General features: G+C 36.3%; 1 protein-coding gene across 2 annotated transcripts in view; it reads left to right on the top strand.

Annotated features, from left to right (window-relative positions):
- Nucleotides 1–26,535, top strand: part of ncapg (non-SMC condensin I complex, subunit G) — an 87,469-nt gene that overhangs the window by 36,800 nt on the left and 24,134 nt on the right. For both annotated transcript variants that reach the window (XM_063042165.1, XM_063042164.1), the window contains exons 3-13: nucleotides 1,199–1,399; nucleotides 2,435–2,663; nucleotides 4,607–4,752; nucleotides 5,697–5,781; nucleotides 6,915–7,107; nucleotides 8,504–8,653; nucleotides 18,672–18,812; nucleotides 21,734–21,857; nucleotides 23,698–23,787; nucleotides 25,211–25,390; nucleotides 26,199–26,309. In XM_063042165.1, the coding sequence (XP_062898235.1) occupies nucleotides 1,199–1,399; nucleotides 2,435–2,663; nucleotides 4,607–4,752; nucleotides 5,697–5,781; nucleotides 6,915–7,107; nucleotides 8,504–8,653; nucleotides 18,672–18,812; nucleotides 21,734–21,857; nucleotides 23,698–23,787; nucleotides 25,211–25,390; nucleotides 26,199–26,309 (1,650 nt within the window). The remainder of the gene's footprint in view (nucleotides 1–1,198; nucleotides 1,400–2,434; nucleotides 2,664–4,606; nucleotides 4,753–5,696; nucleotides 5,782–6,914; nucleotides 7,108–8,503; nucleotides 8,654–18,671; nucleotides 18,813–21,733; nucleotides 21,858–23,697; nucleotides 23,788–25,210; nucleotides 25,391–26,198; nucleotides 26,310–26,535) is intronic.

Below are 26,535 nucleotides of genomic sequence, written 5' to 3'. Positions count from 1 at the left end.
CTCCGTTCCGGATACGACTGTTCTTCCGCGGTGAACCCGGCACCCAGGCAAGGGCGGACACATACACCAGGTTCCCGCCGATCGTACCTTTTCACCCTGTGCGTCTATGGTCGGTTCCCGCGACCAGACCTCCAAACTCTCAACAACTTGTGGGGGCACACCACTTTTCCAGGGTCTCGTTATCTCGTGATCTTGTGGTGTGTGTCGTGCCTTAGCGAACCTGTTCCTTTTACCTGCTGGGGTATCACCTGTCCATCAAACTTCAATCAGTTCAGGTTAAAAACAACCGGTCTGTCAATACTCTTAATTGTGTTTCTTTTCCATTACCTCTCTCTCCTCTCTCATTAACATTTTGAACGCTTCTCCATTGTCTTCCTTATCTCTCTCATCAGTATCAATCTTCTGATAACTTGGTTTTTTGTCACACACACAAGAGGACATGAGAGTTAAAGGGCAAAAGTTTAGGGGTAACATGAGGGGAACTTCTTTACTCAGAGTGGCGGCTGTGTGGAACGAGCTTCCAGCAGAAGTGGTTGAGGCAGGTTTGATGTTGTCGTTTAAAGTTAAACTGGACAGCTATATGGACAGGAAAGGAATGGAGGGTAAGAGTTCGGCATGGACTAGAAGGGCAGAGATGGCCTGTTTCCGTGCTGTAGTTGTTATATGGTTATATGGTTATAGATAGAGTGGACAGCCAGCACCTCTTCGCCAGGGCACCACTGCTCAATACAAGAGGACATGGTTTTAAGGTAAGGGGTGGGAAGTTCAAGGGGGATATTAGAGGAAGTTTTTTACTCAGAGAGTGGTTGGTGCGTGGAATGCACTGCTTGAATCAGTGGTGGAGGCAGATACGCTAGTGAAGTTTAAGAGACTACTAGATAGGTATATGGAGGAATTTAGGGTGGGGGGGAGTTATATGGGAGGCAGGGTTTAAGGGTCAACACAACATTGTGGGCTGAAGGGCCTGTACTGTGCTGTACTGTTCTATGTATAGTGTTTACTTCATAGTTATATTACTTGGTTATTTTAGCAAAGTTTAGTTAATTTGAGGGCTAATTGTGCAAGATCCTATTCTCAGAGAATTTTGCTGGATTGAGTGGTGTTTCTGATTCACTGCTTTTTTGTTGCATTTACAGTACCCAAGATAAATAATTTTAACCTATTTCATTTATTAATCATAAATTTAATAATGTTGCAGGATGAATCTAAAAGTTCTTTTCATGAAGAATTTATCAATTTGCTGAAATATCCCATGACCATTTATAAGCGGGAGCCAGCAGTAGAAAGAGTGATTGAGTTTGTTGCAAAGTTTGCAACTTCATTTGAACAACCTGAGGATGAGGAAGAAAATGATGATGAAAACTCTTTCATGCTTTACCTCTTTCAGTTTCTGCTTAAGGTATGGTGTTCTTCATAAGGTACACATACTTGTTTCTTTTTATTCTCAGATTTTATTATTCAAAGTACTACTTTTAGTTCATCCAACAAAAGAGTAATATCTGTATTTTGTTTAAGACTTAGTATTAGCAGTGACCTGGTAAATTGTAATACACAGAAGAATTTAACAAAAGCAGTAGTTTTCATAATATCTGACAAGTTGACATACAAAGATTACAGACTAGAACCTGTCCTATTTTGTTACAAATGCATCTTTCAAAAGAGATAAATTTTACTAGTTGGGATAAGAAATTGCAGATGCTGGAAATTTAAAACATAAAATGTGGGCAGTACCCCACATGAGGGGAATAGCTTAGGACCCTTTAACAAAACTGGAAAAGTGAGAAAGCAAGTGTGTTAATTTGTAGTGAGGTTAAGATGATGGTGGGAATGTTCAATGGGGCACAGACCAAAGTGGTTAAGATAACAATTTTTTCCAATTATAATACGAAAAAAATTAAAAGAACAAAGGTATAGCCATATGCAACATGAAGAAGTTAGCACAGTAACCTGGCAGCTCTGAGGATCTAGGTTTGTTCCTGCCCGTAGGCTTTCAAACACCTTTGTTCTTGTTGCTTCATAGTTTCTGTAAATTATTCCTTTGTGTAGGGAGGTGGCACTTGGGGAAATGCAACTTTTACTCTTTTATATCTTTACCCATTATCCAATGACACAAACAGTTGTGTCTGTGCTATTGTGAGTGTGTTTGTGCCTGTGTAAGTGTTTGCATGTGTTTAAAATTGTGTATGTTTTTTCTGTGTAGTTTGTGTGTGTATATATATGTGTATGTGTGCGCACACACACACACACACACACACACATACACACACACACACACACACACGTACGTGTGATTGGTAGCACATTTTGTTCAGCCTGCAAGGATGACCGAGTTTCTACTTGCCTGTCACTTTAGCCTTTTCCAGCATTTTGTTTGTTTTAAAATTTTCTAATGTTTTGTTGCGATTGTTCATCTTGGTTAAATTTTTCTCAACAGTCTCACAGTGCATGCAGCCATTCTGTTCGATTCCGTGCCTGTCAGCTTATCAATCGGCTTCTTGGTAGTATGTCAGAGAATGCCCAGATTGATGATGAATTGTATGATCGTATATATGAAGCCATGCTTGTGAGGTTGAAAGATAAGTTTCCAAATGTGCGGATACAGGCTGTGCTTGCCTTGGCCAGACTTCAGGATCCCACTAATGAAAGTTGTCCAGTAATTGATGGTATGAATTCAAATATCCAATGTACATTAATATTTGCTCTTGTAAGTTTTTGGCTGTTCAAAACTGTATGCAATTCTGTAAATGTTTTGCATGGGGTACATACTGGAATATCACATCATCAGGATTGAAACAAAAGTGGTTTGGCTACACTGCAGTCCTGCTTCAATGCTGTTTTTCAGAGTTTTAAGTATTTCCCTGGAACTCCCAAGGGAATTAAGTAACTCCCTTTCAAAAATTGGAGTTTCATTCAGAAACTGCTAGTTCTTGAAGTAAAGGAAGACTATCAAAGCTTGCAGCAGGATCTGGATCAGCCGGGAAAATGGGCTGAAAATGGCAGATGGAATTTAACGCAGGCAGGTGTGAGGTGTTGCACTTTGGGAGGACAAACCAGGGTAGGGCAGACAGTGAGTGGTGGGGCACTGAGAAGTGCAGTAGGACAGAGGGATCTTGCAGTACTGATCCATAATTCCTTGAGAGTGGCGACAGTTAGATAGAGTCATAACAAAAGCTTTTGTCACATTGGGCTTCATAAATCAAAGTATTGAGTCCAGGAGTTGGGGTGTTATGTTGAAATTGTACAAGACATTGGTGAGGCCTAATTTGGAGTATTCTATGCAGTTTTGGTCACCTACTTACAGGAAAGATATCAATAAAACTAAAAGAGTACTGAAAAAATTTACAAGGATGTTGCAAGGACCTGAGTTATAAGGAAATGTTCAATAGGTTAGCACTTTATTCCCTAGTGTATAGGAAATTGTGGGGAGATTTGACAGAAGTTTTCAAAATTATGAGGGGTATAGATACGATAAATGCAAATAGGCTTTTTCCACTGAGGTTGGGTGAGACTAGAACTAAAGGTCATTGATTAAGGTTGAAGGGTAAAATGTTTTAGGGGAGCATGAGGGAGAATATTTTCACTCGGTATTGAGAGTATGGAACGAGCTTCCAGCAGAATTGGTTGATTCGGGTTCAATTTAAATTTTTAAGATAAATTTGGATTGGTACATGGAATGGGAGGGGTATGGAGAGCTATGGTCCGGGTGCAGGTCAAGGGGACTAGGCGGATTAATAGTTTGGCACAGACTAGATGGGCTGAAGGGCCTGTTTCTGTTCTGTAGTACTACACGACTCTATGCTTATGACTCAAATAAGATGTTAATGTACACAGGTTGAGTACTCCTTATCTGAAATTCCAAAATCTGTAAACCTCCAAAATCTGAATTTATTTTGAGCGCTGACCTGACGTCACAAATGGAAACCCCCACAAGATGCTCGGCGGATTCCCAGATGATGTGCAGATTTCTGCACACCACGGACAGTTCCAAGAACTGACCTCACATATGTAATGAGCAAGTTAATGAAAAATAGTTAAACACCGCATAAAGCAAAAAATGGAGATCTCGATTGTGTATTGAAAGAGTGGATTTGTCAGTGTCAGAGAACATGTGCCACTTAATGGTGTGCTGATCATGAAACAAGCAAAGATCTATCTCGACGAACTCAAAATTGAAGGTAATTGTGAAGATTCAGCAGGCTCATTGCAGAAATTTAAGAAACGTAATAGCATTACATTTTTAAAGATTCGTGACGATAAAGTACCTGCTGATCACGAAGTAGCAGAGAAATGAATTGATGAGTTTGCCAAGATCATGAAAACCTAACATGCAGAATGGCTGCATCTGTACATGTGTGTAATGAACAAGTGTAAGGTAAAGACTACTTACCATTAACACAAATTCAGAGTTGGAAATGATGGCAATCCCAAGATATCTTCTTTATATATTCCAAAATCTGAAATCTGAAACTCTTAGGCCCCAAGCATTTCAGATAAGTGGCACTCAACCTGTTGTAAACTTATTGTCTTTTTGAAATGTGATGAAGTGAAAATATTGAAGTTTCTGTTATTTTAATTAAAATACAGTAACCCAATGTAATTTATTTAGCATACATGTATTTGATTGAATGTGACACCAATCCAGAGGTGAGAAGAGCAGTATTGTCCTGCATTGCACCATCATCCAAGACTCTTCCTAAAATCATTGGACGCACAATGGACATTAAAGATAATGTCAGAAAATTAGCCTATGAGGTGGGTGGTTTTAAAAAGTGTCCATGAATATTGATGTATGCTATTCCCTGTACCTTGTTCCTTCTCTTTGTACTATCAAATTAATACTGAGAGTGAATATTCATTGGGAAGCAGGTCACGAATTGGGGAAGAGGGTCAATCTCGGAAAGATGATAACAAGAGTAAGGGAGTACAGGAAAGATTACTGGGGATTATTAACCTGATGTTTGATTTGGTAGTGTGACTTGAGAATGGATCCAGGGAAGGAAAGATGTGGAGTGCTTTGAGGACATCTGTGATGAAGGGAGTAGGTAGGTTGTACTGCTAAGAAAAAATGCTCAAAGATGAACCTACCTGGAAGAAGGTAGATGTCTTGGAGTTCATGACAGCTACCAATAAAGTGGAGCTTTTTATTTCAATAAAATTATTAAAATAATCCTCAGTCCTCATCTTAAGTTGGTTAGTAAACTTGATTCGTCCTCTCTGGACTTAAGTATTCACTACAGGACTGCGCAAGTGATTTCAACACATGTATTCAAACCAATTGATATTATTGTGTATGCTTGTGGGCCTGTATGTGTATGGAAGAACTGGATATAAGGTATAGAGATATAATATTTATACACCAAACACATAGACCCATATCTTAACTGTATGTCATTCTCTCATTTTATATACCAGGTGCACCAGCACAAAGCTCTGCAATTCAATCCCTAAGATAATCCTTGAAGCTAATTTCTTTCATATGATTACCCCTTAGAATCTCTTAATTTCTTCGATAACATATTTTGGAATACTGGTCTAGATTAATTATGCATTTTTAAATAAATTACTGTCAATATGAAAAGGGATTTTCATATGTTTTGTCAATGATGATTTGTTTACATTAACACCGACTTTTCAACGTTTAACATAAAAATTGAACAATACAAATTCAGCCATGTCATCAATTATGTGTCTTTCAGGTACTGGCAGAGAAAATACATATAAAAGCATTTTCCATTGCCCAGAGAGTAAAGCTTCTTAAGCAGGGTTTGACTGACCGTTCAGGTAAGTTATCCACATATAATGTCACTAAAATGTATGGAATTTTAAAGTCTTCATACAAAAGACTTATGCTGAGAAATCCATTGTTGGTCAATGGAACTTAAATTTACACAATGGCTGCTGTATAATAGAGAAACAAAAGGTTTTGCAGATGCTGGAAAACACCCAAAATTCTGGAAGAACTCAGCATGTCAAGCAGCAAACAAACAATAAAAAAAATTATGATCTGATGAACAGTCTCTGCCCGAAATATCCACTGCTATTTCTGCCCATAGACGCTCCCTCTAGCAATTTGTGTGTGCTGTAGCAGTTGTTGCTGGAGCATGTATTTGAAATTGGCTCTCTTGAGATCAATGGCAACAAATCCTGTAAGTTTCTATGCTACCGTGCATTTAGCAGGATAAGCCACTTTAGACAACTGACTTGTGTAATGTACAAATAGATGCTTTCAACCCAAAGGCCAAAGAATTCTGAGAAGTATCTTGCCCAAGTTTTTAAGGTTCACTCCATGCTCTAGGTATGGAAATATTTCAAATGATGATGTGATCTTGTTTTACTCTTATTATTTTCATGGATTTTATCTTTCTATATCCAGGGTGGTGATGTTGCTGAACAGAGGGTACTTACTGGAATCCTTATAGTGACAAAAGAGTGTGTTTATTGTCACAAGTCATGTACTGTTTAGCTCAGTTGAAATGTATCTATTCTTGCTAGGAATGAAAGTAGCTGTAGATAATGAAGCAAAACAATTATGTAGTTTAAAAATAGAAAAATGTTTGAGATAGCAATGTAATTTAATGTAAACCCAAAAGGGCCACAAGGAAATAAAGTGAAACATAATATGATAAAAAGTTTGTTCAGATGAAACTTAAGGAGAATCTTCACTTCTGGCATACTTCAAAACTGCTTTCTGTTGCATTGTGGCTTAGTTATTAACACTAAAACCCATAAGCATCATGAATGCCAAATTTTAAAGAAAAGTTTTAATTGTTATTTTAAACATTTGGAATTAACAATTTTGTTAACTATCAGTAAGTTTGATCTTTGGCATTATTGTTGGAGCTTTTGTGTGTATGATTCTTTTAATATGAACTTTACCTTTTCAAGTAACACAGTGATTTTTATTTTATTTATAGATGCTGTAAAAGAAGTGGTAAAGAAAAAGCTGTTGCAGGCTTGGCTTCACATACTGGATGGCAATGTTTTAGACTTGCTCCATTGTCTAGATGTGGAAAACTGTATTGATGTGGCTGAGTCTGCACTTAATGCTTTGTTTTCTCAAAGCCCTCTTGAAGAATTGGTTACTAATTGTCAAAATCTAAATAATGGGTGCGTTTAATATGTTTGCTCTAATTGTTGATGTTAATAGTTTAATATGACAAAAGGCATAATTTATCCAAGCTTGATAACTGATCCAAAAAGGTCTGGAGGAGTACATGGAGATCGTCAGTTTCCTACCATAGTTATTCACCATAAAATCAAATAGGGAATTCAGAAGAAGATTCTGTTCCAGAATGTTTGGAACGTGGAACTCACAACTGTGGAGTAGAAAATGAACATTACAGATGCACTTAGGGGAATATGTGAGATAGGATACAGAAACAGAGGGGATGTGCTGATGTTGTATAGATAAAGAAGAGAGGAGAAGCCTTAAGTGGAATATAAATGTGTCATGTATATCTGGAGTGATGTTCTCTTTCTTGCTATATTTTCTACTTAAAAGTATCCCTGATATGACAAGGGTGGCTTTACAATTTTACAATATAGGATGCAGCCATCTTGCCCATTGTATTTATCACAATTTTACTTCCTATCTGTTGGTCTTTACCTGACTAATTCATGACACTTAATGCATATCCAAATAGTTTTTAGATGTGATGAGGGCTTCACCACCCTTCTAGGGTCCCACTGTCCTTGGAATGATTTCTTTTTTCGCCAGCTCTAGTCCTTCTACAAATTATTTAAATATTTATTTGCAGCTACTGTTTTTGCTGAGGAAAACTAATCCCTCCCACTCACTCAAAGTTGCTTCTCTAATGACCTTATTGACCCAAGCTATACGTTGCTGAACCTAGCTTGACTAATCTCTCTTTGTTGTCAAAATTCTCCCACCCTGCCAACACCCCCACAAATTGATGTATCATCTGAAGTCCAATTGTGCCCTCTTTATAATGTGATTGGATTTGTTCCTAATTGGTTGATCTGTGACCCAGCTAGTTTTTATGTGGTTCCAGCATAATCATGTCCTTGTGTTCTATTTCCTGCACCCTTTCCTTACTATTTTGTGGCTATGCATTCCAAACATTTTGGTTTATACTTATTAGTGCCTTTAACTTTTATTATGCCATCTGAAAGGAGTCTGTGTGTCCTCCCTGTGTAATGCGTGAGTTTTCTCTGGGTCCTCCCACAGTCAATTGGTCATTGTAAATTGTTATGTGATTAGGCTAGAGTTAAATCAGTGGGTTGCTGGGAGGCACAGCTCAAAAGTATTGGAAGGGCTTATTTCTATGCTGTATCTCTAAATTTAAAAAGGTTTCTCTGTGTCCCTCCCAACATGCAGAAACTGATCTACAATATCACTTGCCTATTTGCAGTTTGTGGGTTATTACTTTACACTGAACATGGGATCAATGCTTCATATGTTTAATTTTTCAGAATAATAGTGAATTACAGCATTTTAAAAACCATTATTGACCCGACTTACAGAGTGTTTTCTGCCTTTCAGAAAAATAATACCAGCCGAAGATCTAACTTGTGAAAATGCCCTATACTGGAGATGTCTCTGTAACTACATAAAATCAAAGGGAGATAAAGGGGAAGAAGCCTTAGAAAAACTTTTGCCTGAAGCAGCTACATATGCATCCTATCTGTTGAGGTATTCCTTTTAAATTGCATATGTTTTTTTAAATGTTCTGTTGTCTATATAATTAAACAATGCTGTGAAAATTTGGTAATTATATAATTATTGATCTTTTCCCATTTCTGATTTGATTTGTACTGCCATTTTTCTCAATACTAAATCATCAAAAAACATTGCTCAGTGGATTTTCAAAAGAAAGTAATGTAAGTAGAGAGAGGTTCTTACAAAACAGGAAAATTTGATCAAGTGTGCTGGGGAAGAATAGAGCAAATCAGATGTCATGATGCATTCATCATTGTTGAGATGCAATCCTAACACCTTGATCAGTAATAAAACCACAATTGGAATATGAACCAGTTCTTAGAACCATAGAACATTACAGCACAGAAGCAGGCCTTTTGGCCCTTCTTGGCTGTGCTGAACCATTTTTCTGCCTGGTCCCACTGACCTGCACCTGGACCATATCCCTCCATACACCTCTCATCCATGTACCTGTCCAAGCTTTTCTTAAATGTTAAAAGTGGATGAGACTGCGCCTGTCTGCAAATGGAGTAGCAGCAGTTTTTGTGCTGCTCTTAGTTTTGTTCCTTTCTCCCTAGTTTAAACTTCGAATTTAAAATTTTTATTTGCTGATTCTTGAGGGGGAACAATATGTCTATGTCTACGAGCAGTGGGAAGAACTTGTCTGAACCTAGTGATAAAGGTAATGGGAAAGGAAAGATGCAAAAGGAAAGATCTGATGAAATGCCACCATGGGCTGAAGATATGGTTTGGACACTGAATTCAATTAATGATCAGAATGGGTCAATTGAAGACCAACTGGAAAAGAATAGTAATGAAATGAAGTCATTTCTGGGAAAACTTAAAGACCTGGTAACTCAAGTTATTACACACGAAGAGGAATTGAAGATAACTAAGCAAAAATTGTTTGAAGCTACAACTCGTGTGGAAAGATATCAAAATAAGATTATAGACCTGGAAACTAGGTCTCGCTGAAGGAATATACGAATTGTTGGGCTGCAAGAAGGAGCTGAAGATGGAGATTTAACTGCTTACTTTGGTAAGCTTTTTCATACCTTATTTCCTACCATATTATCACAGCCGCCTACTATAGAAAGAGCACACAGAGCTTTTACTTCGAAATCTAAAGATCCAAATAAACCAAGATTTGTTTTGGTTTGTTTTCATCACTTTAAAATTAAAGAACAAATAATGTGACAGGCAAGAAAGCAGAGTTTTTAGATTTAAGGAATCTGAGATCTGTTTTTATGAGGATTATCCGAAGGAGGTAACGGAACAAAGATCAAGATTTGCTCTGGTAATGAAACAGGTATATGATAAGAAACTGTTCCCTTCCTTGTGTTACCCGACAAGAATTAGAGTTTTTCCTCCTAATTCTCCTCCTCGTACTTTTTTTGATCCAAAAGCTGCACTGGAGTTCGTTCAAACAAACCTGCTACCGCTGCCGAATGAACTGTCTGGAAGGTTGTTTGGTTATCTCTATATTGGCATTTCGGAAAGAAGATTTATGAAGGTTACTTGGATATTTCATTGACAGAGTATTAAAAGAAGATAAGGAGATTTTGTTCATTATTGCATATTATTGTTTTTTTTGGAAAGAAGATCTATGGTTCGTGTATGACTGTTTAAATGGTTATTCGGACATTCGATTGAGAAGAAGATGATAAAGGGACTTGTTCCTTTAACGTAATATCTGGTTTGATTTTTTTTTTGTTTTCTTCTTAATTAATTCCTAGTTTTTCCTACTAATGGGCTTCTTTATTTTTATATATATATATATATTTAGGGGAGGGTTCAATTACCTATTATTAGTTGGTATTTTTGAAAATTTAATTGGGTTAAATATCCTATTAACTTTTTCTCTGCTTTATTATAGTGTCTTATAACTGAATTTAAAGCTTTTTTTTTAGGGATTTAATGTTAAATTTAAAAATGGCGCTGGTTTTTCTTTTTAAGAGATAACATTATTTTGGTTCTTTCTTGTTTAAAAAAAGATTAAATTTAAACATGGGATAGTGTGTAGATGCTGGAATGTAAACACTTTCCTTTGTTGAGATTTTGTCGTTCTTCTTACAAAGTCAGTGGGTTTTGTTTCTTTTTAACTAGGGGGAAGAAGAGAGAATCTTTAAAAATTTTTTTTGCACAGACAGAGCAGTCCCTGGCTTTGTATTCTATCATAGGGTGCCTGCTTTTTTTCGGGCTATGGGGGGAGGGGGGTGGGGTTAGAGTTAGGGGTTTTTTCCCATTGGGTGGTTCCGGAGCATGCGTGTTTTCTATGTGGTTGTATTCTTCATCACTGCCATTTTTGATCATCCTGTATTGGTATGTGCTCTGCGCATGTGTAAAGTAGAATAAAACTATAGTATGGTATTTAAATGGATTAATGTAATAAGTTGGAATGTACGTGGTGTAACTGATTCCAACCTGATATAATTTTTGCCCAAGAGACACATATCAGGGTGGGAGATCAAAATAGATTTTTGGATGGTGGCGGGGTTTGCAGTTAAACTCCACTTCTCTGGGTAAAACTAAGGGTATGTCCATCTTTATTAAATCCAATATATTTATTCAAGAGGATATTGATTGAGTCAGATTTTAATGGTAGATTTTTAATTGTTAAAGGAGTAATCTGGAACAGAAAAGTTGTTTTGATCAATTTGTGCTTTCCTAACTTAGATGATTCTTTTTTTTAAAAAGGTATTTGCTTTACTGCCTGATCTAAATAAATATATGTTGATAATGGGTGGGGATTTTAACTGTTGTTTAAATCCTTTGATTGACAAGAGCTCAACCAATCAGCGACTTCCAAATCGCTCTGTGTCACTTAATAACTCCTTTTTGACTGATTTTGGATTGATTGAATTATGGAGATGTCTACACCTTGATAACAGAGAATATTCTTCCTTTTCATATGTTTATAAAAAATATTCGAGGATCGATTATATTATAATCGATCCTTGCTTCTTGCCTAGTGCTAAAAATTGTGAATAAGACGCTATTGCTATATCTGGTCATGCGCCTCTGAGTTTGTCTTTTGCATTTGATGATGTCATTCTTGCCCACCCACCATTGTGCATGTCTCAGACATTATTGCAAAACTCTGACTTTGTCAGCTTCATTGAAACCCAGATGAAATAAGTTTTTCTTTTTAATGATGTAGGGGGTACGTCTAAATTAATCATATGGGATACATTTAAAGCATTTTTACGTGGTCAGTTAATTTCTTTCTCAGCTAAGCTTAAAAACAAACTAAAGTAGAATTAGATAAGATTTCAAAACTAATTAAAGACTTAGATAATATTTATGCAATTTCCCCTAGTATTGATTTATTCAAACAAAGGGTGGAACTCCAATTACAATTTAATCTATTATTAACTCATCCTATTGAAGGCTATTTGCTTAAGTTAAAGGGCTAATTTTATATGTTTGGAGATAAAAATAATAAACTGCTTGTATCTCAATTCAAAACAGCTAGAGCCAAAAGGCAAATTTTGAAAATCCCTAGGAAAGATGGTTTCCTGGCTTGGGAATATGAAGAAATTAATAAGATTTTTCAAGATTTTTATACTGAACTTTATAAATCTCAATGTCCAGTAGATTCTTTTAAATTGAATGCTTTCTTACAAAAGATTGCTTTTCCTAAAATTTCTGTTGAGGATCGAAAAACTCTTGATGCCCAAATTACTGAAGCCGAAATTCATAAAGCTATTTTTTCAATGCAATCTGGTAAGGCCCCTGGACTTGATGGCTATCCTGTAGAATTTTATAAAAAATTTGGAAAATGGCTTTCTCTCTATATGTTGGAAATGTTTAAGGATTCTCTTATGAAAGCTGATGTGCCCTCTGCTTTTTATGAGGCTTCTATTTCTTTAATTCTTAAAAAGGATAAAAATCCTACTGATTGTGCCTCATATAGATCAATTTCATTATTGAATGTCCATGCTAAGATTCTGTCAAAGATAATGGCCGATTGGTTGGAGAATATTTTGGGTAAAATTACTTTTAAAGATCAAACAGGCTTTATAAAGGGTCAGTATTCTTTTTCAAATGTTTGGAGATTATTTAACATTATATATTCGTCCTCTTTTAAAAGTCCATAATGCGTCGTCTCTTTGGATGCTGAAGTGTTTGATCGAGTCGAATGGAAATATTTATTTAATGTTTTAGAGAAATCTGACTTTGGTGTTAATTTTAATTATTGGATTAGAATGATATATAACATTCCTATTGCTACTGTCATTACCAATAACTGTAGGTCTCCTTTTTTTCAGCTTTCATGGAGACAAGACAAGGTTGTCCATTAAGTCCTTTGTTATTTAATTTAGTATTAGAACCCCTTGCTATTGCTAAAGACATTTATGGGATTTTTGGAAATGAGACCAATCATAAGATTTCTCTTTACGCTGACGATTTACTGGTTTATATATCCAATCCTGAGGAACCTATTCCTGCCTTGCTAAAATTATTTAATGAATTTGGAGATTTTTCAAGATACAAAATAAATTTTGGTAGAAGTGAACTGTTTCCTTTAAATGAATCTGTTTCTATATATGATAATACTCCTTTCAAAGTCACGGGTTCTTTTAGATATTCGGGTGTTATAATCACTAAAAAATATAAGGATCCTTATAAAGCTAATTTTGTTCCCTTGGTAGATTCTATGAAGTATTTATTTAGTAGATGGAGTCCACTTACATTTTCACCCGTTGGTCAAAATATTTCAGAATATCCCTGTTTTTTTGACTAAGAAGTTTTTTGATCAGATTGATTCTATTATTTTATCTTTTATTTGGAATAATAAAAGACCAAGAATTAGTAAATGTCACTTACAAAAGTTGAAAAGGATAGAGGTCTCGCTTTGCCTAATTTAAGAATGTATTACTGGGCTGTTAATGTGCGATACATGTCCTTTTGGTTACATTGGGTTGATAAGAACGATCGGCCAATTTGGGTAGACTTGGAATTAAAAGCTGTGACACAGGTTTATTTAACCTTGTTATTAGGAACTGCTTTACTTATACAATTAGCTAAAGTTGCTAATTTAAATTTATACCCTGTGATTAAACATTCTTTACAAACTTGGCTCCAGTTCCGCAATTTTTTTAAACTTAAAAAATTTAAACTTCGTAGTTTAATTTATTGAAATTACTTTTTTAAGCCTTCTTTGAGTGATCCAATTTTTTTACTGTGGAAAAATAAAGGTATTAATTCTTTTTTGGATTTATTTAAAGAAGAAAGACTGATGTCTTTTGAACAATTAGTTGATAAATAATCTCTTTCACACTCACACTTTTTACAATACCTTCAAGTTAGACATTTCTTACCAAAATATTTAAGTAATTTTCCTTGCATATTGGATGCTGACTGTTAGATACTATTATGAGCATGAACCCTTCAATGAAGGGTTCCATTGGAAGCATTTATAATTTACTATTACAATGGGATAAGTGTCCTTTATTTAAGGTTAAACAAGATCGGGAAAAGGAACTTAATTTGACTTTTATGAAGGAGGATTGGACGTGGATTCGTAAGCTGGTTAACTCTTCTTCGATCTGTGCTAGTCATTCACTGATGCAATTTAAAATTGTACATCGTTACCATTTGATGAAGGAGAGATTATCTAAAATATTCCCTAATGTTGATAGTTATTGTGATAGATGTAAAACGGAGACAGCTACACTGACACACATGTTTTGGTCTTGTTCTATACTGGAAGTTAGATTTTTTTGTCAATTTCTAAAGCACTTAAATTAATTTACACCCTAACAAATTAACTGCTTTTTGGAATAATTCCTCAAAACATCCGCAGTATCTCTTTGTCTGACCAACATGTTATTGCATTTGTTACGTTGATAGCTAGGAGGGCCATTTGGTTGAAGTGGAAGGATACATTGGCTCCCACTTTGTCACAATGGTTCTCTCAAGTGATGCTATGTCTTAGTTTGGAGAAAATTAGAAGTTGAACCTTTGAACCTATGTTTGATTTTGAGAAAAGATGGGGTTCATTTGCTTGTTATTATCATTTGAGTTAATTGATAGATTTCCTCCATGATCTAATTGTAAATTTTTGGTACTTTTTTTTTCTTGCTGGTGGTTTGATGTTTATCTTTAGAAGCTTTTTGTATGACGCATGGCTTCGGGGTTGAACACCTAATTGGTTTTTTTTCTCACTTTTTCTTGCTTAGTGGGTTTTCTTTTCTCTTTTTTTTTAATCACCAAAATTTTTTCAATCTTTAAAATAATGTTTTTTTTCTTGAGACATTGTAAGTGTTGTTTACTTTGATGTACTCTTGTTAATTTTGGAAAATATAAAAAGATTTGAAAAAAAAAGTTAAAAGTGAGCCCGCATTTACCACTCCATCTGGCAGCTCATTCTACACTCCCACCACTCTCTGTGTGAAGAAGCCCCGCCTAATGTTCCCTTCAAACTTTTCCCCCTTCACCGTTAACCCATGTCCTCTGGTTTTTTCCTCCCCTAGCCTCAGTGGAAAAAGCCTGCATGCATTCACTCTATCTATACCCATCATAATTTTATATACCGCTATCAAATCTCCCCTCATTCTTCTACGTTCCAGGGAATAAAGTCCTAACCTATTCAACCTTGCTCTGTAACTCAGTTTCTCAAGTCCCGGCTACATCCTTGTAAACCTTCTCTGCACTTTTTCAACCTTATTAATATCCTTCCTGTAATTTGGTGACCAAAACTGCACACAATACTCGAAATTCGGCCTCACCAATGCCTTATACAACCTCACCATAACGTTCCAACTCTTATATTCAATACTTCGATTTATAAAGGCCAATGTACCAAAAGGTTTCTTTACAACCCTATCTACCTGTGACACCACTTTTAGGGAATTTTGTATCTGTATTCCCAGATCCCTCTGTTCTACTGCATTCCTCAGGGCCCTACCATTTACCTTGTATGTTCTACCTTGGTTTGTCCTTCCAAAGTGCTATACCTCACACTTGTATTAAATTTCACCTGCCATTTTTCAGCCCATTTTTCCAGCTGGTCCAAATCCCTCTGCAAGCTTTGAAAACTTTCCTCACTGTCCACTACACCTCCAATCTTTGTATCATCAGCAAATTTGCTGATCCAATTTACATATTCTCATCCAGATCATTGATATAGATGACAAATAACAACGGACCCAGCACTGATCCCTGTGGAACACCACTAGTCACAGGTCTCCACTCAGAGAAGCAATCCTCCACTACCACTCTCTGGCTTCTTTCATTGAGCCAATGTCCAATTAAATTTACTACCTCTCCATGTATACCTAGCGACTGAATCTTCCTAACTAACCTCCCAAGCGGGACTTTGTCAAAGGCCTTACTGAAGTCCATGTAGCCAACATCCACTGCCTTCCCTTCATCCACTTTCCTGATGACCTCCTTGAAAAACTCTAATAGATTGGTTAAACATGACCTACCATGCACAAAGCCATGTTGACTCTCCCTAATAAGTCCCTGTCTATCCAAATACTTGTAGATCCTATCTCTTAGTACTCCTTGCAATAATTTACCTACTTCCGACATCAAACTTTCCGGCCTATAATTTCCTGGATTACCTTTAGAGCCTTCGAGCTATCCTTCAGTACTCCTGCACCTCACCCGTAGATACCGCCATTTTAAGTGTATCTGCTGGGGCCCCTGCAATTTCAACACTAGTCTCCTTCAAGGTCCAAGGGAATACCCTGTCAGGTCCTGGGGATTTATCTACTCTGATTTGCCTCAAGATAGCAAGCACCTCTTCCTCTTCAATCTGTGTAGGTTTCATGACCAAACAACTTGTTTGCCTTATTTCCATAGACTCCATGCCAGTTTCCTTAGTAAATACAGATGCAAAAAAACCATTTAAGATCTCCCCCACTTCTTTTGGTTCCATACATAGCTGACCACTCTGATCTTCAAGAGGACCAATTTTATCCCTTACTATCCTTTTGCTCTTAATATACCTGTAGAAGCTCTTTGGATTATCCTTCACCTTGACTGCCAAAGCAATCTCATGTCTTCTTTTAGCCCTCCTGATTTCTTTCTTAATTTTTTTTTGCACTTTTTATACTCAAGCACCTTATTTGCTCCCTGTTTCCTATACATGTCATACATCTCTCTCTTCTTTATCAGAGATCCAATATCCCTTGAGAACCAAGGTTCCTTATTCTTATTCACTTTGCCTTTAATCCTGACAGGAACATACAAAATCTACACTCTCAAAATTTCTCCTATGAAGGCCTCCCATTTACCAATCACATCCTTGCCAGAGAACAACCTGTCCCAATCCGCACTGTTTAGATCCTTTCTCATTTCTTCAAATTTGACTTTTTTCCAGTTTAGAACCTCAACCTGAAGACCAGATCTATCTTTATACATGATCAAGTTGAAACTAATGGTATTATGATTATTGGAACCAAAGTGTTCCCCTACACACACTTCCATCACCTGTCCTAACTCGTTTCCTAATAGATCTAATATTGCATCCTCTCTAGTTGGTACCTCTATATATTGATTTAGAAAACTTTCCTGAACACATTTTACAAACTCTAACCCGTCTAGACCTTTAACAGTATGGGAGTCCCAATCAATATGTGGAAAATTAAAATCCCCATATCACAACTTTGTTTCCTGCAGTTGTCTGCTATCTCTCTGCAGATTTGCTCCTCCAATTCTCGCTGACTATTGGGTGGTCTATTATACAACCCCATTAATGTCATATCTTTCCTGTTTTCAGCTCCACCCATATGGCCTCTTGTTGACAGAGTGTGTGAATGTATGTGTAGAATAGTTAGATTCAAAAACTTGAAAAAAAAATTGGTCAAGTTCTTTCAACGAAAGGAGAAACAAAAAAATAGGTAATTTTATAATTCTAGAAGATTAGATGGTGTAGGCTATTGTTTCAGCTAATCAGAGAAGTAGAACCAGAGGATCATGGTGAGTATAGTCACATAGCACATACAACTGCTATCTCTCAATGCTAGCAATCCAGGTTCAGTTGTGGCCTCAAGTACCATCTGTGGAACTTGCACATTATCCCTGTCGTGGCCTGTTTCAGCTCTTGGTGTTTCTACCCCCTTTTGAAAGACTGGTAATTTAATTGGCCTTTCTGAATTGTTTCTTGTTAGTAGAATCTTTGGGGAATTTATGAAAGTATTGTGTGAATAGGGAATGGCGTTTCCATTGGAATGCAATGAGCGAATGGCTGCTTCCTATGTCATAAGGAAATGTTGAATTTGTTTTTGATTGGGATAAATATTTGGAATATTTAGCAGTCATTGCCTAAGTAGCTTCCTGAGGAAGACAAGAGAATGAAATGATACTTATTCAGGTGCATATTAGTGAGTTGTAGCAATTGGCAGGTATTTCCAATATCTCTGGTAACATATTTAAACTACCAATGCACACAGGAATTCAATCTGTCTGAATTAATTTTAGTCATAATTGCACCTTGTAACTTTACAGTCTTGCTTTGGAGTAGACATGTCCTAGATGTACAGTCCAATTGACTATGAATCATTCTAGTCCTTCTGATTTGCTGGTTGAAAACATAAGTCCGATGTCCAAATTATTTACCAAAGTAAGTTCCCGCAATTTTGGTTAGGTCAGGTCCACTTGTACACAAAGGGACTGTACAGATTCACAATTGGAAAGGAAGGGATAAAGCCGGACAACTAGCAGCTATCTGAGCTACCTGGTTTTCAGACAGAATTTGGACATCAAACTTTTACATCGTGAGTACAACAGGATGGTATAGGAATTTGGCTATCATAGTGGTGCTAGTGAGGTATATTTTGAGTGGCTTCTCAGGTTGAGTATATCGTGTTTCCAGAACATTCCTGCATTGGTGATTTTATTTGTCCCCGTATGTCTGTCAAAGATTTCATTTCTATTTGCATATTGCATGTATATAGTAAGTCTCCTTATTTTAACTTGTAATTCTACTTTTGCAGTTATTGAGAGGGATAAAACTAAGAAAAAATTAGCTTACGATTTTTATTCTTTCTGCTGTTAGTTACCTGAAAAATCTTCCTGTTTTGAAACAATCGATGAAAGCCAACTTTGCAGAAGTTGAAGATGTAATGAAGAAAGAATTCATAAGCCAAGAGCTGCTTAGTCTCGTTGGTTGCCTGGATACATCAGAAGAGGGTGGCAGGTATGTTTTGATAAATTTACTCTGAGTTTTCAGGAAGCTTGGAGAATAAGTATCCAATTAATTAAAATTGAATATGAACTGATGAGCTATTTTCGTGTATTATAAACAGCTTGAGAGTTTTTGATTTTAAAACAAATATTGGACGTAGAATGGAACAGAAACCCTCAAGAAATTCTCTAGTCATTCTTAAATTTAGTGGCATGCACAATTATGGAACTATACATGGTTAATATTAATGTTAGTGACTGTAGTTTGTCATATTCAGTGGTTGTAAATATTGATGGATGGAGATAAAACTTGTTTTTCTAGAATAGGCATCTTTTGTACACCACACACAATTTTACTTTTCATTAACACTGTACAACTATATGGAATACTTTGACATGGAACTGATTATTCTTATAGCTGAACTTTCACAAGGTGCTTTAATAATTTGCAATTTTCCTAGCCATAAGACACACAAACGGGAGAAGGCTATTCAGCCCCTCTACCTGCTCTATCATTCAAAAAGATCAAATCAACCATGATATTTTTCAAATCTACTTTTCCTCCCCTTTCTTCTTAACCCTTGATTCCTTTAGTTCTGTATTTTCTTTCAACTATTTCTGCAAATTATCTTTGAAAATTTGTTTACTCATAAATTAACCTAGTTCAATTCTCACGCTGTCTAAGGAGATTGTCAATTTTCTCTGTGGCAGTGTGGGTTTCCTCCAGGTGCTTTGGATTACGCCCACATTCCATAGATGTACAGGTTAGTAGGTTAGTTGATCATGTGAGTGTAACTGCTGGTGCGGGCTTGTTGGGCCAGAAGGCTTGTTCCGTGCTGTATCTCTAAATAAAAATAAAGAAAGAATCTATTTCAGTCTGTGAATTATAGAGCACAACAACTTGCTCTGTTCATATTTTTAGAATAATTTTTAATGTTACTGTGGTTCATTCTAATTACTTAAGTATTAGAAATGATTTGTCAACTGTCCTTATGAAATTTCTTGCCAATTTAACCATTCTATCAAAACTTACCATAATTTTTCTTTGCCATAAGAACATTGATGGTTTCTGTATTCAGTAACTAAAACTACAGTTCTTTAATAATGTTCTAGTAAATATCCTCTGTGCATTCTCTATCATACCAACATTGAGTGCTCTCCACAACGGCCCAACTGATGGTATAACCAGTATTTTATAAAGCTTGGTATTGCTACATGTTTTATCTTGTTATTTTATTTATGAAGCCAAGTGTCCTCTGAGCCCTTTTTAGTCCACCTTCACCTTCTTGACACCCTCAAATGTTATTCAAGTATCTATCTTTGTTGCTCCATTGCCTTTAAAATTGTACCATTTTAGATTTCATTGCCATTATTTTCTCAAAAGTGAATTTAATTTATGCTTCTGAGTTAAGTTTTAACTGCTTGGTATATGCCTGTTTCTTCTGTTCTCTTTGTTTCCTCCTAAAGTTTGCTGCTACACTTCTCCCTGTTAACTTAATTTTTGATTCTTGCATTCTCTTTAAATTTTAAAAATTATGTTTATGTGTTTAAGTGTCATTAATGTATTAGAAAGACCAGTTGCCTGAAAGCATTGCTGCACGTTTTTCTCCAGTATGAAAAGCAATTGTTCAGCAAACTGTTTTTCTGTTAGTCCAATCAAAACTACCCCTTCTTTGATTTTGTAGACTTAAGATTTTGTAATATATCTGCAAGTGATGCTTTACAATGCAAGTGGATCCAGAATTGGCTTGCCCACAGAAGGCAAAGAGTGGTTGTAAATGGGTCATATTCTGCGTGGATGTTGGTAACCAGTGGAGTGTATTAGGGATCTGTCCTGGGACTCCTTCTCTTCGTAATTTTTATAAATAACCTGGATGAGGAAGTGGAGGGATGGGTTAGTAAATTTGCTGATGACACAAAGGTTGGGGGTGTGTGGATATTGTGGAGGGCTGTCAGAGGTTACAGCGAGACAGCGATAGGATACAAAACTGTGCTGAGAAATGGCAGATGGAGTTCAACCCAGATAAGTGTGAAGTGGTTCATTTTGATAGGTCAAATATGATGGCAGAATATAGTATTAATGGTAAGACTCTTGGCAGTGTGGAGGATCAGAGGGATCTTGGAGTCCGAGTCCATAGGACACTGAAAGCTGCTGCACAGGTTGACTCTGTGGTTAAGAACGCATACGGTGTATTGGCCTTCATCAACCACGGGATTGAGTTTAAGAGCTGAGAGGTAATGTTACAGCTATATAGGACCCTGGTCAGACCCCTCTTGGAGTACTGTGCTCAGTTCTGGTCACCTCCCTATAGGAAGGACATGGAAACTATAGAAACAGTGCAGAGGGGATTTACAAGGATGTTGCCTGGATTGGGGGAGCATGCCTTATGAGAATAGGTTGAGTGAACCCGACCTTTTCTTCTTGGCGCGGCGGAGGGTGAGAGGTGACCTGATAGAGGTGTATAAGATGATGAGAGTATTAATTGTGTGGATAGTCAGAGGCTTTTTCCCAGGGCTGAAATGGCTAACACGAGGGCACAGTTTTAAGGGCTTGGCAGTAGGTATAGAGGAGATGTCAGGGGTAAGTTTTTTATGCAGAGTGTGTGGAATGGGCTGCCGGCGACGGTGGTGGAGGCAAATACGATAGGGTCTTTTAGAGACTCCTGGATAAGTATGTGGAGCTTAGAAAAATAGAGGTCTATGGGTAGCCCTAGGTAATTTCTAAGGTAAGGACATGTTTGGCACAGCATTGTGGGCCGAAGGGCCAGATTTGTGCTGTAGTTCTTCTATGTTTCTGAAGTTGGAGCTTGTGAAACTGCATGAAATTTCTTTTAATTTTATGGAATTTCTTTTAATTTTATGGAACTTTTGGTGCAGACGGAGTCTGCAGATGCTGCTTAATTCTGATTTTTACTTTGTGGTCTGATTTGCCAGGAAATGTATGCTGTCAGTGTTGAAGGAAATTCTACTCTTGTCCAATACCCCAAGTACTCTTGTAGCAAAACTGATGAAACAATTGCTGAGCATACAGAAAGATGATGATAGAAGGATTCGGCTGGTAAGAGTGTAGTTCTGCTATGAAAATTTCTATGTCAAAATGTATGCTTCACTGAATTATTAATTCAAGCAATTAGTCATTTCATCGGGAAAGCAGAACTATTGGGTGTTTGGGTCCTGAGCAATAGAATTTGCTTTGGCTTGGATAATGTGTAAATGAGCATAATCATCATTTTAGAACAAATGTAAGCACCAAATCCCACTTCACCTTTTCTTCCAGAAATCTAAAAGATATTACAAGTACTTGATTCCAGAGTGCTAATTGGACAGTTGCTCTCTCCACAGTACAGTGCATCAGTAATTTATTGTAGCATCACCATACTAAGTTTTGAGTGCTGAGAGAAGTACAGTCACAAGGGTGAATTCGCATTTTGGCGAGTTCTAGTATGATATGATTATCATAAGCATTAGTACTTTGTACCATAAGACTATCCTGTGACTTTGACAAATAAATTTAATGACACATGCTGTGAATACTGCTTTCTCTTGGCCTGCCAGTTATAAAATCTCACTGTGCCCAGTACAATTTGACCTTTCTTGTTAGGAGTTGTCTTCCAGAAATTGTGATGCCTAAAATGCAAGTCTGATTTCAACTCACTGTTGTCAAATTAAGACTGCGTACAAAATTTATCTGTTTGTTGAGAGTGTAAGTTAAAGTCCTTTAGACTAAGAAAACAAGTTCATAACCATACGATGATAAAAGACAGATGATTTTTTTCATCAATCACACTTCTCAATGTAGTAATTTAGAAAATTTCAATCAGGCTAGGCAGGTGAGCACTGGTAGAATCACTGTAAGTGCACACTGGTGTGCTCGAACCAACACTATTGTCTGGAGAGAATTATTAAAGAAAGACAGACTTTGTCAAGGATCCAACCTCAGGAACACTGGAAATGGCATATGACTTTTCTTTCACTTGCAAAGTTTACACAGAGTTTGCTTCTGCCATTAGAAGATGAATTTCTTTTTTAGAAAAGACGCGCTACAACAGAAGATGTGATCTACCCACTGTAAGATATCTGTCAGTTTAAATGACTTGTAGGCCATTCTAGGGCCAGCACCTATATCCCTATGGTTGTAATCCAGCCGATAGGAAACTGGTCTGCTTGGTTGCTCAATGACTTAATTACTGCAGCAAGCTTTAGATAGGATCCTCAATAGGTACGATTTGACATTGAAAAAGAAAAGCAGGATCCCTTGTGCCTGTTTCACCACTTACTAAGATCATGACTGATCTTTTACCTCTACCACTTTCTTGCACCAATCCTGTAAACTTGATTCTCTTGGAATCTAAAAAAATTATTGTAATATATTCAGTGGCTGAACTTTCACTATCCACTGTTCAGTGAATTCCAACCTCTTTAGTGAAGAAATGCAAGCATGTTTTTTCCGTTGATGCTGGGTGAGAGAGACCATGAGTTAATGGTGAACAGTGAAATGTTTAAGGGGAGCATGTGGGACAACTTCTTCACTCAGTGCAGAATGAGCTACCAGTGCAAGTGGTGGATGCAGGTTTGATTTCAGCACTTAAGAGAAATTTGGATAGGTACATAGATGGGAGGGGTATGGAAGGCGATGGTCTGGGTGCAGGTCGATGGGACGAGACAGAATATTAGTTCAGCATGGACTAGGTGGTCTGAAGGGCCTGTTTGTATGCTGTAGTGTTCTGTGCAGTATTTTTGGTGAAGACAGATGTGAAATACTCTTATCTTTATACCTTAGCTATGTGCTCCACTTCCATGAGCACATTTCCTTTCTAGCCTCTGATTAATTTCTCCTTTTGCAACCCTTTCCCTGTACTAGGTTTGAGCAATAGATAAATTATTATTTAATAATACAGGTTGCAGAAATAATATCAGAAGTCCGTGAGCCCTCTATTCAGATGGACGTACCAGAGGATGCTGATGAAGAAAGGAAGAGACAAGTCAAGGTATAACTATATAGGCTAGTGGCTACTTTGGCTATATATGATTTGTAACATTATGTATCATTTAAAAATTAAGAATTGAGATTTAACATGCCTGAAAATTATTTTATTACATTACTTGCCAATGAATAAATTTAAGTGAAGTAATGATGTACAAAATTACAAAATGGATAAAGACTTTTTTTAGACAAGTCATGAAAAGATCTGAAGATGCTGAAAATCAAAGTAATACACCCAAAATGCTGAAGGAACTCAGCAGAGTTCCTCCAGCATTTTGTGTATATTATAAAGACTTCTTCAGTGAAGGTTTTGAGATCACAATTTGTGTGGTATTTTTGATACTAAGAAGGAAGTCAATGTTGTAACATTTTGCATTAGGTAAATAGACAAATGATAAAGGAGATGTAGGCTAGTAGTATTTGTCTGATAATGGCACAAAATCAAACTTGCAAAAGAAGGAATTTTGCCTAGATTTTTAGAATGTAGCCAAATAATTATGTTGGGCATGAAAACATCCATATCAAGTACAGTGTCCTATTAGTTATGGTACCAAGTTCCATTGTTGCAACATGTGACATTTGATTCAAAATTGTAACAGAAGGGATCAAAGAGATGGTTTTAATGTGATTAAGAAAAATCATCTATTATGTTGATGTAAAAATTAATGTTCATTCTCGATTCCATTGTAATTTTAGCAGACTAACATTGAGAGTTAGAGATGTTAACAAGACAAATCAGTGAACTATAATTTTATTAAGAGCTGAGCAGTTACAGCTCCAGAAATGGTCTGAAGCATACTGGGAAATGCTTCTGGTGTGATCAAATGCTGCTGGTGTTTACCCTGCAACACAGAAGTGCATAAATTCTGAACTTGTTAACCAAGTTCTACTGTCACTTTCTTGGCAGCAAATAAGTTGGGAGTTTAGTGGTGGAACACAAACAGTGAATTCCACAGCGGTTAATATACTAAAAAAAAATCGGCCTGCTGAATCCTAGCCTACCATTTCAATGGAACGGATAGACTGTGTGTGTGTGTGTGGGGGGGGGGGGGAATGAAGGCAATCTGCATTTTTTTGGAGAGATTTCTTTAATTAAACAATTATTTTAGTTGTTTAAGTGTATTGAAATGAATTAAATTTTTAATATTTGAAACTGGAGAATTGCTTAATAGTTTTAGAATGCTTTTAAATATTATGTACACTTTGAAGAATTCTTAGTACTGTAAGAAGGCAGATCTAATTTTCCAGCTCTGCTTACTGTTAAGTTCATCTGTTGTGATCCTTATATTTAAAAAAATGCATAGATTTTTATACAGCACCTGCAAGAATGATTGATCATCCCAACTGCAAATTCTAGCCCACTTTTATGAATACCTGGATATTACTGTGCTAATATGGCTGTTTTCCTTTGGTAATTCCTTTTGTAGCTTGCCAATATTAAAGTTCAACTGATAGAAGCAAAACAAGCACTGGAAGACAGCATAGCTACCCAGGATTTCATTTCTGCTTCAAAGCTGAAGCAGAAAATTGAGGAATTAGAAAACATCAAAACCGAAGTAATGAGACCAACTGAACAACCTAAAGTTGAAGAAGTTACCACTGAAAAGGTACACATTTTAAAAGAAAACTTAATAACTAATGGTCATCATTGCATGTTCAGTAGATATGAATAGAAATATGCTATTTACTGAGTATTGGCATTTTCATGCCATAAACTAAAATAGTAATTGCCTCTAGGTCAATCCTACTCTGAATACTGTTTGTTTAAGATTAAATTCTATGTTGTATTTGAATCCTAAAACCTTAAAGATACTGCTCATCAAGTTTATAAGAATGTATCAATATGTGCATTAGATCTTTGTTACACATTCCTAGGTCAGCTCTAGGTGACCCAGTACAGAATTGTTATTCCATCCATAGTTAATGTGTGCCCTCCACATCTCCTTTCCTATGTCATTCTCTTTACATGGACTTATTTCTGCACCAGCTTTTCTTAAAAATAATTCAATTTTAGAGGGTGTCAGTTAATTATGAGATTAAATTTTTGTCTTGTGATTAACACAATTCTTTTCCACTTATGTAACGGCATTGGTTTCAAATTGCATAATCGAAAATATTCCGATTGACCATATTGTTATGTTTTGTTAATAAATACTATGGTGATGAAAAATGTATCAATTTTTCCCTCAAGACACCATAAAATAATTTCTGAAAAATGTTTGTTGAAGAAGTAATTCTTTTTATCTAACCATATTATCAATGTAGACAGTGGAAGTAAATAAATTTATTAATATCTTGGATCTAGTGAAGGGTTCACATCAAACCTGAAAGGCTGCTTGTTATCCACAAACTTTCATAGAATAGTTAAGTTGATATTATTTTCTTGTGCTTTCTCTTTTATTTCCTCATAAAAAGGATGACCCTGAAACGATGTTAAAATGCCTGATCATGTGCAATGAGCTTCTCAAACAAATGACTGTTACAAAGGGTCTGGGTTCAACCCTGAGTGGAATCACAGAAGCTTTGGTATGGCTTTTATTTTTTACTCCTTGGTGTCTTAACTCTATCTTCATTTGTCTGTAAATCAAATACTTTGGATTGAAGTGAGATTTTAGGAAGTGTATTTTGTTCTAAATGCCATGAAAAATTTCTATATAAGATTTTGAGGGGTGAGAGGTTATTAAAATATTAAAAATGCTTAAATCTTATTAATTTAAATTTTAATCTTCTAGTATCCATTAAACTTTTTTTA

The sequence above is a fragment of the Mobula hypostoma genome, chromosome 3 (genome assembly GCF_963921235.1).
Source record: "Mobula hypostoma chromosome 3, sMobHyp1.1, whole genome shotgun sequence".
In the NCBI taxonomy this organism is placed as follows: Eukaryota; Metazoa; Chordata; class Chondrichthyes; order Myliobatiformes; family Myliobatidae; genus Mobula; species Mobula hypostoma.
Note: the sequence above shows the minus strand (reverse complement) of the source record. Positions and strands in the feature narration are given on the sequence as shown.